This window comes from Alligator mississippiensis, chromosome 5, assembly GCF_030867095.1.
Source record: "Alligator mississippiensis isolate rAllMis1 chromosome 5, rAllMis1, whole genome shotgun sequence".
In the NCBI taxonomy this organism is placed as follows: domain Eukaryota; kingdom Metazoa; phylum Chordata; order Crocodylia; family Alligatoridae; genus Alligator; species Alligator mississippiensis.
The window spans coordinates 139248575-139263054 of NC_081828.1; the positions used below are offsets into that span (position 1 = coordinate 139248575).

The 14480-nt window shown below is 39.4% G+C and overlaps 1 protein-coding gene across 4 annotated transcripts in view; it reads right to left on the reverse strand.

Annotated features, from left to right (window-relative positions):
- Positions 1-14480, reverse strand: part of NEK11 (NIMA related kinase 11) — a 204375-nt gene that overhangs the window by 111519 nt on the left and 78376 nt on the right. For all 4 annotated transcript variants that reach the window (XM_059728794.1, XM_059728796.1, XM_059728792.1 and 1 more), the window contains one exon: positions 13741-13867. In XM_059728794.1, the coding sequence (XP_059584777.1) occupies positions 13741-13867 (127 nt within the window). The remainder of the gene's footprint in view (positions 1-13740; positions 13868-14480) is intronic.

Genomic DNA, 14480 nt, shown 5'->3' on the forward strand with positions numbered 1-14480 from the left:
ATTCAGCTAAGTATGCACTGATTTTTTACATTTTTTTGGAGAAGAGAAATCTATTTCTGTTTCCCACAAGCAATCAGATTATGACCTGAAGCATATAATTTGATTACTTTTTTATAAAGGTAGCTTAAATAATTGCTAATGTTATTAGTGGTCATACAATTATCTACCAGACTATTTGGTTCAATGACCATCTGTGTTAATGAATTTAATAGGTTCACTAATCATGTAAAATAGTATTTTATTTTTGCAATTGTGATGCACATTAATTTCATAGACAGGTGCTTTGTGGTCATAGATTTGATGTCATAAAAAGGAGAATCTAGCCAGCTTTCTCTATCCCTTGTGTAATCTCTGTTAATATCCCCCTAATACCTCTGCTTTTGGGGATAAACAATTCCAGCTATCTCAGCATGATCTTGATATGCATTTGTTGCTCTTGTTGCCTTCCTTATTGTTTGTAGATCTTTCTTATCTTTGCTGTTTCCATCTCTGCTAGTGAAACCACAATGAATATTCAAATAAACTCTCCAAAACCAAATAATCTAAATTCATCTCTCTTTGAGGAGCATTGTTTTCAATGTTATTGTACAAGCAACAGCTATATAAACATTTGCATGTATTTTTTATTGTAACCCTCTGTGCTTATAGGTTGAAAAGCTCTTCAGGTCAGGGTCTTCATTTTCCCATACGTTTGTACTGTTCTGAGTATTAGCAGACTAATTTTTGGCCAGGTCATCTGAACATTAAAATTGTTACATTATCAACATTTACATTTTTCATTACAAAAGTAACTACAACTAGTTAAAATGTACTCCTGTTGAGGATATGCCATTGTTTGATACAGTGTCCATTTAATATTTTCCACAATATTTTACCCCTTTATGACACACCTAATCATCATTTCTGTTTTTTAACTATTAATGTATATTAGACAGGCATTTTCATTGAGTTATCCACAAAAGATTCAGGTCTTTTCCCTCAGAGAGTGCTCTAAGTTCAGAATCCATTAGCTTTTATGAGTCACACAGATGATTTTGTCAGTGTGCATCATATTAATCAAGGTTACATTTCATTATATTAAGCAAAGTTACACATAAACCTCAGTGAGCTTCAGTGGTTTTAAACATTTTGAAGAATGCTCTGCAATTTCCTCAGACATTCTGCAATATGCATCCATTAGTTTACTTAATTCTTCATACACTATTAACTTGCAGTCACAAGAAAATAACATGCATTTCAGCAGAGTATTCAATACATTTTCTTTAAATATCCTGGGAGATTTAAAAACAAATCTTTCTTTCAGAGCTAAATCAACACAATCCAAGCAATGAGCTGTATTCTAGATGCTTTCAGGGACTGTCACTGTTTTCCACAGAGTGGGTGGATTCTGGGTTAGCAAAGGATCAGTTATTTTAGGCTAACTAATGAGTTTCCTTTCAGTATAAAATTTCCAAAACACTCATGTACACATGGTAGTTTTAAGTAACTAGGAAGAACAGAGCAGGACTATTATTAGTAAGTTGGTTTTACTTTTTTATATTTAGGCCCAAGTCCTTGTCTAGATGGGGATTCATATTTGCTTCAGTGGGACTATGTAAGACATTAAGTACCAGATGTGAGAGAGAGGTTTGTAGGTTCTGGCCATTGTAAAAGTTGCATAAGTTGAACCCTTACATTAACCTCAGGTTTTAGGGAGAAAAAGCAGGTTTTTTAAATACTATACTCCTAAATCAGGTAAGGATACAGTATACCTGCCAGCATGCAACATTTTTGATGTACTAGATGTACTAGTACATTTTTGATGTACTAGAGCTTGAGGTGTGTGGGGGGGCGGGGGGAACGGACGGACAGACAACATTTTTGATGTACTAGAGCTTGAGGTGTGGAAGAATCTTTTGCACCCCTCAGGGAGTGGGATCAGAGTCAGCCAAGGGCAGTTGGGGAACAGTGTAGGCAATCTGGGAGCAAAAGAGCCAGCCAGATATTCAAATATGTTCATGACACAGGGAATGGATGAGGCAGAGGAAGAAAGGAGGGACCTTAGGGCCCTGTTGCACAGTAATTTTAGGTGGATCCTGGAGCTCTTAATACCTGGAATGTCTGCACATTAACCCCTGAAACTAGGTTTAAGCACTCATATTGTGGCTCAAAGCTACAGTGCTCCAAGGCTGGGCTGCCTCTGATCTGTGTTACCCAGCTCATGTTACACTAAGGTGTAGCCACTCTAAGTTACACCTTAGTGTAAACATACCACCCACCCCCTCCCTACCCCGGATTGGGCCCACTGTCCCCTCGCCCTCCTTAGCACAACAGATCCCCGCTCACTGCCACCCCTCCCTCCCAGCTTACTTGTGGCTGCCCACACTACCTGTCCCAACAGAGCAGGCAAGGAAGGGTTAACCTACCCGCCCAGCTGCCACCGCTGCTGCTCCCTTGGTGGCAAGGGCAGCAGTGACTGGGCAGGCAGTTTAACCCTTCCCTGCCTGCTCCCCTGGGACAGACAACACAGGCAACCACAAATAGGTGGTAGGGGTTAGAAGGAAGGATGCCTGAGGGGAAGAGGAGGTACCAGGGGAGCTCTGGGGGGGAGGGGGGGAGGGGCAGAGGGCAGGGGAGGAGCATCGAATGGGAGGAGGAGATTCTTATCTGCTGGCTTGAATGTGCAACTGCTCCAAAGTCAAACTAGCACTAACACCCATCAACCTTTCTGTGGCTCACAGTATAAGGTGTAACAAGGCTCTTAGATAGGCCTAGAGAATATCAGAATGGGGCACAATATGAGAGACTTCTGAGAAACTGTTGGAGTGACAGTGGCGATGCACTGGGGTGCATGGGGGTGCATGTGCACACCATGAGAGCACTGGTGCATCCCCTGACAGGCCATGCTCCCTGCTTAGGCAATGAGCAGGGGAGGCAGGTGGGAGCACTAGTGCCTCCTCCCCCTGCAAGCACTGGCCGGGGACTGGGAGCTCTGGGTGAAGCACTGCAGCCACTTCCAGGAGTGCTGCAGCCACACCCCTGGTCAGTGAGATTGGCCACAGGGGACCCCCCCCCCACCAGTTGGCAAGAATGGGGCCCCCCCGGTCACTAACTGGTTGCTGGGGGGGAGGAGAATATGCCTCCCCTGACTAAAGTGGCACCAGTTGCCAATGGAGAGTGAGGACTGAATGGCTGGGCAGTAGCTCTGCAGAAAGTGACCTGGGGGTTACAGTGGACAATAAGCTGAATATGAGCCAGCAGTGTGCCCTTGTTGCCAAGAAGGCTAGTGGGATACTGGGCTGCACTAGTAGGAATGTTGCCGGCAGCTCAAGGCATGTGATTCTTCCCCTCTATTTGGCACAGGTGAGGCCACATCTGGAGTACTGTGTCCAGCTTTGGTCCCCCCTCTACAGAAAGGATGTGGACAAATTGGACAGAGTCCAGAGGAGGGCAACAAAAATGGTTAGGGGGCTGGGGCACATGACCTCTGAGGAAAGGCTGAGAGAAATTGGCTTATTTAGTCTGGAAAAGTGAAGACTGAGGGGGGATTTAATAGCTGCCTTCTACTACCTGAAGAGGGGTTCCAAAGAAGCTGGAGCTAGACTGTTCTCAGTGGTAATAGATGACAGAACAAGGAGCAATGGTTTCAAGTTGCAGCAAGGGAAGTTTAGGTTAGATATTAGGAAAAACTTTCCCACTAGGCGGGTAGTAAAATACTGGAACAGGCTATCCAGAGAGGTTGTGGAATCTCCATCCTTGGAGGTATTTAAGACCCAGCAAGACAAAGCCTTAGCTGGGATGATCTAGTTGGGGATGGTCCTGCTTTGAGCAGGGAGTTGGACTAAATGACCTCCTGAGGTCTCTTCCAACCCTAATTTTCGATGACTCTAATGCTTACCCAGATTATTAACGGGAGTAAATGTGAAATCAAGGGAGTTATACCAATTTTCACCAGCTGATGATTTGGCCCATTTTTATTAGAGAAGGGAATAGCTGTCTTAAAAATAATTTATTTATATTTTGTTTTCTGACAATATTCTAACTGCCAGCTAATATTCCAACATTTTTAGCAAATCAACATAATCAGCATGCTCAAAATAGTGGGGAGTTTATAACTTGATTGTGTGCTTTCAGCCAAAACTCAAATAAATTAAATGATCGTGGCAGGGCAGTCAACTTTAGGCTCCTCTCTTTCTGATCGTATTGGATACAAGAAAGGGAATATGGAGGCACTAGAGGAGCTTTAGACATTGTTTATTTTACCATTTCAGTCACAGTTTTCTTTGAGCTCTTTTTTAACATATGCAGCCTTTCAAAAATCCTCTATCAATTTCAGTTTTTACAAAATATAAAAATTCTGAAACCTTTCCCAACTATTAATCATCTTTTATTTTAATCTACAAAATAATAAAACATTTAGAGCTAAGAAGTCTTCCAGGTTTTTGTGTGTATAACAACTAGAATAATTGAAAATTAGGGTTGGGAGCTACCTCGGGAGGTTATCTAGTCCAACCCCCTGCTCCAAACAGGACCATCCTATATCAGGATGGACCATCCTATAACAGGACCAACTATATCATCCCACCCAAGGCTTCATCTAGCCAGATCTAGGATGGAGATTCCACATTCTATCTGGGTATTCACCTGTGGGTAACCTGGGATTAATTGAAAATGTAAGGGCATCTTTACACATGCTACAGGGTGGGGAGGCACTTTAATTAGAGCGGCTTTGGGGAGCTGCTCTAATTAACACACCTGCAGCATCACATATATTCAGTATCCCATGCTTTAACATGGCAGTGGGGGCACTTTAGCTAAAACTTGTTTGATGAGCTTTAGTTAAAGTGCCCCCACCACCCTTTTGAAGTGCAGGATACTGAATACACATGATGTGGAGGCTGCTGGAGCATGCTAATTAGCACGCTCTTGACAGACTCGATTAATAGATTAATTTAGGTGCCCTAAATGCCTTGAGAAGCTATATAAAATAGCAGCCCTTGACAGACAAAAGGCTGGGAAGAAGTTGATATCTTACAAATAGAGGAATGGTCTTAAAATATTTCAAGACTTGAAATAATGTATAACATTTATCCTAAAGTGAAGAAAAAATATTTAAGTCTAATCTTGGATACCGCCACATAAGGGATAAGAGAATCCGGGACAAGGGATTTCAAAGTGATGGTACCCATACAACTAAAGTGTCATAAATCAAACTGAGATTATCTTCCACCTGAACTGCATTTCAGCAATTTCTTCTTACCTATACAGAGTTACTTAAAATCTACTTTATAGGTCACATTAAGGGCACAAGATCTATTGAAAATGTCACTAACAAGTCACACTTTGTACTGGCCTGTGTTCATTTTCTTATTAAGTGTTACTGTTCGTTTACATCAAGGGAGAGTCTGGTCCCCCAGTGGCACACAGGGGAGGGGGATTGTGTTTATTTATACATCAAAAGTGGGATCTTTATATCATGGGAAAGCTCTTTCTTTACAGCACAAATCATATAGTAAGCCTGGCCCCAGAAAGAAAAACTTTGGATGCTTGGATTGCACTCTTATGGAATATCATAAGCAACCAAAACGCTGGCTTGCATCCATAGATGCTTCTCAAGCAAATCCCGGGACGTCATTCTCCCCTTGTACTCGGCCTTAGTGAGGCCGCAGCTGGAGTACTGCGTCCAGTTTTGGGCTCCACAATTCAAAAAGGATGTGGAGAAGCTTGAGAGAGTCCAGAGAAGAGCCATGCGCATGATCAGAGGTCAGGGAAGCAGACCCTACGATGACAGGCTGAGAGCCCTGGGGCTCTTTAGCCTGGAAAAGCGCAGGCTCAGGGGTGATCTGATGGCCACCTATAAGTTTATCAGGGGTGACCACCAGTATCTGGGGGAACGTTTGTTCACCAGAGCGCCCCAAGGGATGACGACTAGGTCGAACGGTCATAAACTACTACAAGACCGTTTCAGGCTGGACATAAGGAAGAATTTCTTTACTGTCCGAGCCCCCAAGGTCTGGAACAGCCTGCCACCGGAGGTGGTTCAAGCGCCCACATTGAACACCTTCAAGAGCAAACTGGATGCTCATCTTGCTGGGATCCTATGAACCTGGCTGACTTCCTGCCCTTTGGGCAGGGGGCTGGACTCGATGATCTTCCGAGGTCCCTTCCAGCCCTAATGTCTATGAAATCTATGAAATCATTTAAGTGACACAGAATAAGAACACCTCATATAGTGGCAACATTCCCACAGGCTTCAATGGGTCCTGATTTCACCCAGAATCCCTATAGTCTGTTAATTGTAATACATAATATACACTACTTTTAACAGGATTTGCACATATTTATACTTCAGAGCCAGTACAGATATTTTAAGAACATCTGGTACTATTTAGTAGTAATCCTTTTTTAATGTTGAGCCATAAATGAGTGGTTTATTTGAATCCATCATCTGTATTCTCCCTCACTTTCTTCATACTTGTAGAATGTATGAAAATTTTCATAGCAAGTTACTCTGCCTCTTTTGAGGGGGGAATGGTTAGGCAGAAATTTAGTGAATTCTGTACTTAGTTCAACTACTGTAGTATATTACTGTAATATTACTGAGTAGAGCAAGGCATTAAAGAGGAACAAGACATGGCAATCAATTTGAAATAATTCAAATATTATGAATCTATACAAAGAACAAATTATAATGCTAATGTTTAGAGCTAGTCTGCACATTCTCTAGTTTAAACTCTATATTCATTCTGTGCATTGCACAAATCTCAGAATAAAATGTGACAGCTTGTAAAAGCAAACAGAAATGAGTGCAATTAGAATACAAATCCCAGGTTAAGTGTATGAGCCCAATACACCTAAACTCCACAAACAGACCATCTGTCAGAATCTACCAAGATTACACAGAGGATTTTGAATGAAAAGGTTTTAAATGCAACTAGGATATTGATTTGTCTCAGGAAAAGAAAACTTGGCTGTTGAGATCACTCTTGGAAAGAATTTCCTATGTTTCTGAAAGGAAGCCTGATCTGTTTTTCAACAAAATTGTATTTCTTATCATTTCCACTTCTCCCACTACTTCTGCTATTTTTAAATCAGCAGCGTTGATTGCTAACTTGATTTGGCGTTAGGATATTTCCATTACAAGTTACTTCAGCTAGTTTTAAGAATTTCCACTTAAGATCATATTAACAAGCAAGTATAGACAGATCACCAGTAAATAGGACATGTATAGTAGATGGCTATTAGAAATTTAATAGAATTTAAGAGTCAAATCCACCTCTGCTCAATTTCATGCAAGCATTCTACTAGGTAGGGTTTGCCAGTAGCAGAACTAACAAAGTTTTACTGTACAGGCCGGAGAAGGAAGCAAGATTTATGGCTATAAATATTAATCTTACTTCTGCTACAGATCCTTGCAAGCCACTGCACAGAAGTTGTGTGGGTATGGGAGTAGGAGGTTTCACAGCTAAACAGATCTTTCCATTCTTTCCCCCTCTTCTATAGATGGACATATTAGGGCTGCAGAATATACAGTTATGGCTATGCACTTCATCAGATTTGATGTCAGGTAGTTGCAGACAGTGAGCAAGCAACCAAAGAAAATGATGTCTGTTTAAAATGTCTTCCTCACCCATATCTGGAAAATGGAGATCTTCTGAAGAACACAAGATATGCCAAGTAGTACATATTTTGAAGATGTGGAGTAAAATTCACATCCAATTGAATCAAATGTCTAAATTCCAATTGACTTGAGGGCCAGGATTTAATGCCAGGACATAAATACAAGAGAAAGTCAGCTCTTTCAGGATACTAACACATTATAAATTAAATTCAGAATTTAATTTTAATTTTTATGACCTTTCCAATGTTCATATTTTCCAAGCATTCAAAACGTTATTGTCATTTGACTAACTTTTTTCTTCATTAGTGATACAATTTTCTTTCGCCATTCTAAAATCTGTCTTAAGAGCTAGAAGAATACTGAAGTCAACAGGTTAATATTTTCTAGGGGTTACATCTTAATTTTAATCTTTTTACAAAAATTGTTCTCTGAGCATTCATTTTCTGAGTTGAGGGTACAAAATGAAATATAATGTGTAACTCACAGAAAGATGGATTAGTCTTGTTTTATTTCTGGTCAAAGCCACATGAAGCTGTTTGTGTTGTCAGCATAAATCAGAGTACCCATACTTGAAAACATAGCCTGACTTTTAAAAGTCAGTAAAATCTTGCCTAAGCTTTAGGTCTTCCCCACACCCCAAATAAGCAGCTTCACAACATTCACGTGTTTGGCTATCTTCTGTTCTAGATGCTTGGAACTCCTTAAAACACCAACTTGTGAATAGGTACGTGTTTTTAAAAAAGTCTAAACCAGCAGCAAGCAATCTTTTTTGGCTGAAGGGCAGAATGGACACAGATCAGGTCAGAGATGGGCTGGGGGTGGGGAAGAGGGGGGGGAGTAAGTGCTAGGACCTACCCATAACTAACACTTTTCTCTGTGGCAGCATGGAGAGAGTGCCCACAGCTGAAGTTCCCCACAACCAAGTGCCACCGAAGCCCCACATATGCAGGTTGGATCCAATGGCTCAATGGACCACAGGTTGCCAACCCCTGCATTAAGCAAATTCTTTTTTTCATGAGAGCATTTCATTTCCCAAAAGTACTAAGAAGAGAAAACAGAACAGGTTGCGTTATTTGAAAATTCACACTTTTACTGCTTTATATCTAAAGTTCACATAAAAAGGGTTTGTTCCATAGATTATTTGTCAGACTGCTATTGCAGTAAACTGTAACTATAGTACTCAATACTTCAAGGTTGTTCACAATGTTTAAAAATAACTGCATTCAAAACATCCAAGAAACCTACACTAATTGGTCTATATAACTGAAAAGCTATATCAGGGATTTTCAACCTTTTTTGAGAGTGCCCCTTCTGGTGGGTACTCCTCCTGGTGGGTATGGAGGCGATGCTCTGTAGGGGCAGCAAGCAGGCATGCTTCCCAAGTACCCCTGCTTCTCTGCGCTGCTGCTGCATACCCCCTGGGACCTTCCCAAGTACTCCAAGGGTAGGCGTACCTGCAATTGACAACCCCTGAACTATATTATATTTTCTATTTTTGATCAAGACACTAGTATGGGTGTTAGTTTGTCATTTGGGTCATAATTAATTGAAAAATAACCATTGACTAGAGAAGTCTCTGAGCTCTAACCTCATGAAATCTAGATCTGAGGCTCTTAGGATTGTTAATGATTTTTTAATGTAGTATGATGCCAGCAGCTTGAGTGTTTTAATTTGGCTTGACCGAACTGTTGCTTTTGTTAAACATGATTATAAGCCTTACTTGTTTATAGCATATCATCTAGGATTGCTGGTACTGTTTTAAAGTAGCATCAAGAAACTCATTTGCAAAGCAGATGTCAACTTTTGCTATAGAAAGTACTTGATCTCACTTACTTTTGGAAGATACTATTTCTCAGCCAGCAGTGGATTATTATTCCTATGTTGACCTTGCTCTATCCATTTATCAAGTGATGTGGTAGAACACCCTTTTTTGATCTTTTTTTAATTAAAAAAGTCTTTAAAAATTCGTGTAATGAAAAGCCTTAAATCTAAAGAAAAAGATAGTAAGAATGAGAGAATTTGGGCATCCCTACTTCAGAAGCAGGTTTTGCAGCACTAAGAGACAAACAAGGATTTCTCTTTAGAGGGTGAATCTATACAACAGTACTTTGCAAATGCATATAGCCTGCCTTGCATGAGTCCTAAACTAGGACAGGTAGGCCTACCAAACGTCACTTAGACTGCGGGTGGCAAAGGCAGCCAATGACCTAATTCTTCACAGGATAACAGTGCCTAATGGTCTGTTATCAAAAGAAACAAAAATTAAGGTAGGTTTTATCATTTTTAGTCTGTACCAATACACAGATATTTTAATATCAAGTTTGTAGGAAAGGCCCATGATAGACTAAGCAGTCACTGGTAGAATGTTATAAGGATAATGTTCATTAAGTTATAAACTAGCCAACATTTTTGGAAAGAACGTAGGAGAAGTGCACAAAACCATGGAGTTCTTTTAAAATCAAGTATATGGCAGGTCAGTCACAAAGTCAAATACTAATTCACTCCGGGTTGAAGTCATTACCCCCAGAGAAATGAGTTTCCATATCACAGACTTAAACTTTCATGAACTAAGCAACTGAACACAAGCTTTCATTGGTTTTGTCAAACTGTGTTAATATCCCTTTACCAAAGGGGATTTTCAATTGAAGGATGCCCTCAGAAATGTGTCAAACCTCTTAATGACAAGGGGCTGCATAGAAAAACAGATCTACCTTTAATTACTAGTTCATGATAGATGAAAATAGCTGCCAAATGAACTTAGAAAGAATCTGCCTTCTATCCAGACTCAGACATATAAAGGGGACACTGATTTTTAAAAACAAGGGTTTAATTGGTTCCCTCCCAGGCACAAATATCTCAACCATTAAACTCTCCTGTAATGTCTGGGCAATTAAATCAGTCATGTTCTGGGGCAAGATATGGTTTTCTGTGATTGCCTGGAGAAGGATGAGAGGAATGAAGTATCTTCACCAGCTCATCAGCGTGGCAAGCAAGGGCACAGTTAGCATATTCAGAGATGCAGCATAGTGCTTTCCTGTCAGTGTCAGTCCCATCCACATTTCTTATAACTCATTTCCTTTTTCATTCTTTGTGGACATTTAAGGGAATCTAGGACCAAAAGCAGGAAGGAGATTAAACTGATAGTTAGAAACTACAACATGATCTAGAATAATCAATTTGCAACAAAAACAAAAATCTGATGCAGTCTCAAATTTTAGGGTCTTGACACAAAGTCTCAATGAAAAGCTCAAAGAAAGGTAAATCAAGTATCCATGTTGAAGCCTGGTTGTTTAAAGCACATAAAGCAATGAAAATTAGAAAATCAAAATTTAATGTGCAGGAACCAAATGAATGAAGCAAAGAAGGAGTAAATAAACAAAATGAAGAAAGGAGAATCCAGCAAAACAAGTTCAGTGTCCATGATTCTACAGAGCCTCAAGTGTGTAAAGAAGAGCAGATGTTCAGGAATAAACAGGCACATATTATTAGACAAACAGAAAGACTGAGTTGAAAGAAGAAATTCAGACCAACTAAAGGAGAAATAGAGCAACAGTGGTTGAAAGGACCTTTATTAGAGCTTCCCCAGGGAGTTTCTTGGCTCACAAGGCTGAAAGTTTGTCAGCCGAGATGCTAGTGATTACTGGCGCACTTGGTCCTCAGTACCTCTATCTCAGAAGACCAAAAAGCTTGGAATTAAGGCAGTTTGTCTCTCCCAAGAATCCTGTAGAGCTGGCAGTTTTTAAAGTATTGGACTATAAAAATATAATAAAATAATTGAGTATAAAATATAACATAAAGGTAGTCTTCACACTGGATTCATTTTATGGAGCTTTATTTTTTAAATTGAGAAAATATAACTAAGACGTAACATACAATAGTAGTAGGCCACTTTCAGCTCTCATTTACTCTTGTGCAAACCCCCTGATAACTTAATAGAATTGCCTGCATATAACTAAGAACAGACTTTTTCCAGATTCTTTACATGTAATGCTAACACTGAAAGAAAATAAATTATTCTTTATAGCAACAGCTGTGGTCATGGATTGAAAAGGGTTTCTCTGGCTGCTGAATGACTTATTCCTAAATCTTTTGAAATCCTTGATAGCATTTTTATTGATTGCAACGACATCTCCTAGTCCTGAGCACAGATGGGCAGTACAGAATCTGACATAAAATCTATGTCAGTTCAGCTATAGGGAGCATGAGATGGGATTCTCAACTCACCTGTTGACTTGAGCTGAATACTACAATACATTGCCCCTGAAAAATGGCAAATGTTACTGGTTAAAAGCATGGATGACTGTTATCAATATATAAAATTGTTCCCAGTAGTCTCCAGTATATTTTGAGAAGGAGAAATAGAGTAAAAGATGGAATAAATATTTAGGTTCCAAGTAACGTAATAATGAAACTGCACAGCAATGTTCAGAACTTATGGAATAATAAAAAAGGATAAATGTACTTGTAAAAAACAAACAAATGAGTTTTTTTTTTAAGAATAGTATATGGGAAACAGAAAGGATTTCTTTGTTATTTTTAAGAATTATCTCCTATCAGAACATTTTTTGGCAAGGCATTGGGTCATTTTAGAATGTGACATAGCAAATTATTTGTATGCATTTTTAGGACAGGAAGCATTTTAAGGAAAATTACAACCTATTTCTTGTGAAGGTTTGCTTATTTCTGTAATGGCTAGTGCATAGCCAATGCTTCAGTTTTTCCTCCGTGCCTCAGTTTTCTTCCCATGGAGAAAGTCTTGTCTTGGATGGTAGTGTGACTTGGCCACATCAATACTCCTACCATACCAGCCAAACAAAACAAAAAGCTTTAAACCCAAACCTGTCTTCCCCTTTCCTTTCAGGGGATTCCTCAAAAACCTTAACATAATGCAGTGAAGTTTTAAAAATCTTGGTCACAGGAACTTTTTCCATTACCTCTCAGTAACACCAAAGGTAGAAGAGCCCAGAATCTCCCTATCCCCTAGGAGCCAACACTGGAATCCTATATTATAAAGTGTTTGTCTGCTATAAACTCCATATTTCCTTGTTTAAGGTTTGTAGGGCCACTTCCTACTATCTCCTTCTCCAGCTCTTTCTAGACTTCTTCAGTTGAGCCCTTACCAGGCTCTTCCTGGTTCCCTGACATACTAAAACCAATACTGATCCCCTCTAAACTGTCACACAAAATAAGGCTGTGCTACTTTCTTCTGATCTAATGTGAGAAGCAAGGTATTTTTGGCAATATCTTTTATTGGACCTACTGTATCGTCAGAAGAGATGTTAGCTTTTGGGCACAGAGTGCCCTTTCTCAGGTCTGGGAAAGAAGCAGATGCAGAAATAAACACCAGATAACACAATGACTTGTGTACCCCATTATGTAAATGAAAGTGATTACTTAAAGAAGTGGGAGATGACTGTTAACCTGTGAGCAAAGAGCAGTTATCAGAAGTAGCTGTAAAACAAGTAGTTGAAACAGATAATTCTGTAAAAGAAAAAAAACCACTCAAAAGAAAAAAAAAAGGGTAGTTTATTACTTGCAGAGTACAGAAAGGTTAGCAGAGGGCAGGTAAATAGTAATGAGCCTACTTTGTCTAATCTCTGTCCTACATACGCAGTGGGTCCAGTAAAAGACATCACCAAAAAAAACTTGCTTCTCACACATCAACTTGATCATCACAACTACAACAACATGCCAATTCCTCCAACTGAGGAACAGGGCTTATTTTTCACTCTGTTTCCTTTTCCCCAGTAGACCTTCTTCCAGTACTACCCTCACATGATCCTTCTATGTTAAGTCCTTTGATCTGGAAGAACAAACAGGAACCAATGGGGCCCGTGCCTCAATTCTCTAAAAATCTGTCTGGCTCATCCTATGACAAATAGCTTGCACACATAAAGAAAAACACCCTCAGATTACAACATAGCTATGAACTGAAATAAATACCCCTGAACTGTTTTAATAATGTAGTGAAAGCATTCTGCCCAGGTGGCTCTGACTAGTTAGTATTCAGATAAATGTTTGGAAAAAAATAGAGCACATGATACAAGCACATGATGACCTAGAAAACCAATGTTATTTTATCAATTTGTTCATTTTGAATGAATGACTAATTCAGTTGAAAAAACATGCTGCCCACTCACCAGATGTCAGATTTTGTGTTATATCCCTGGTGTTTCAGTGCCTCTGGGCTCATGTAGTAAGGTGTTCCGGTAAATGTAGTTGCCAGATCACATGAACCCATCAAGAGACGAGAAACTCCAAAGTCACCTTAAAATAGAAGTGAAAAAAAATTAATTGAAATATTACTTATTTAGATAAGAATATCTAAAATTAAAAGTCAAATCAGAAATTTCCAGCTTAATTTGATTGTCTTTAATATCACATTTTATATTTTAATATCTCAAAACATTTGAGCCCAGATCCTCAGCTTAAATAAACTGTCAACAAATTACTGAAATCAACATAAAAATAGTAACTGGGTGGCCATGGATAATAGTAATGGGACCAAAAACTTATGCATCTCTATTCTCTACATTGCCCATTTAAATTCATACCAAATTAATCATTACCAGAAATTCCTTATTTCCCCATCTGCTATCTGTCAAGGCAGATAAACGTTTTCAACAAAGCCAGTGCCTGCGTCCATCCATCTCACACAAAATTATGCTGCTAACTATCCTCTTGCTTATACTCTCAGAAGATATGCCATGAGTTGAAAAAGCCTCCTTTTTGGAAGTTTATAAATATCAACGTCAAGGCATAATGTTAGGGCAATATGGGACAATATTGCACTGCTGATGCCATTGCATCCTAGACCTTATAAAATCAAGGGTTTTTAATACTTAGACACCTTGGTTCTCTGTGCATTATAAAAATCATA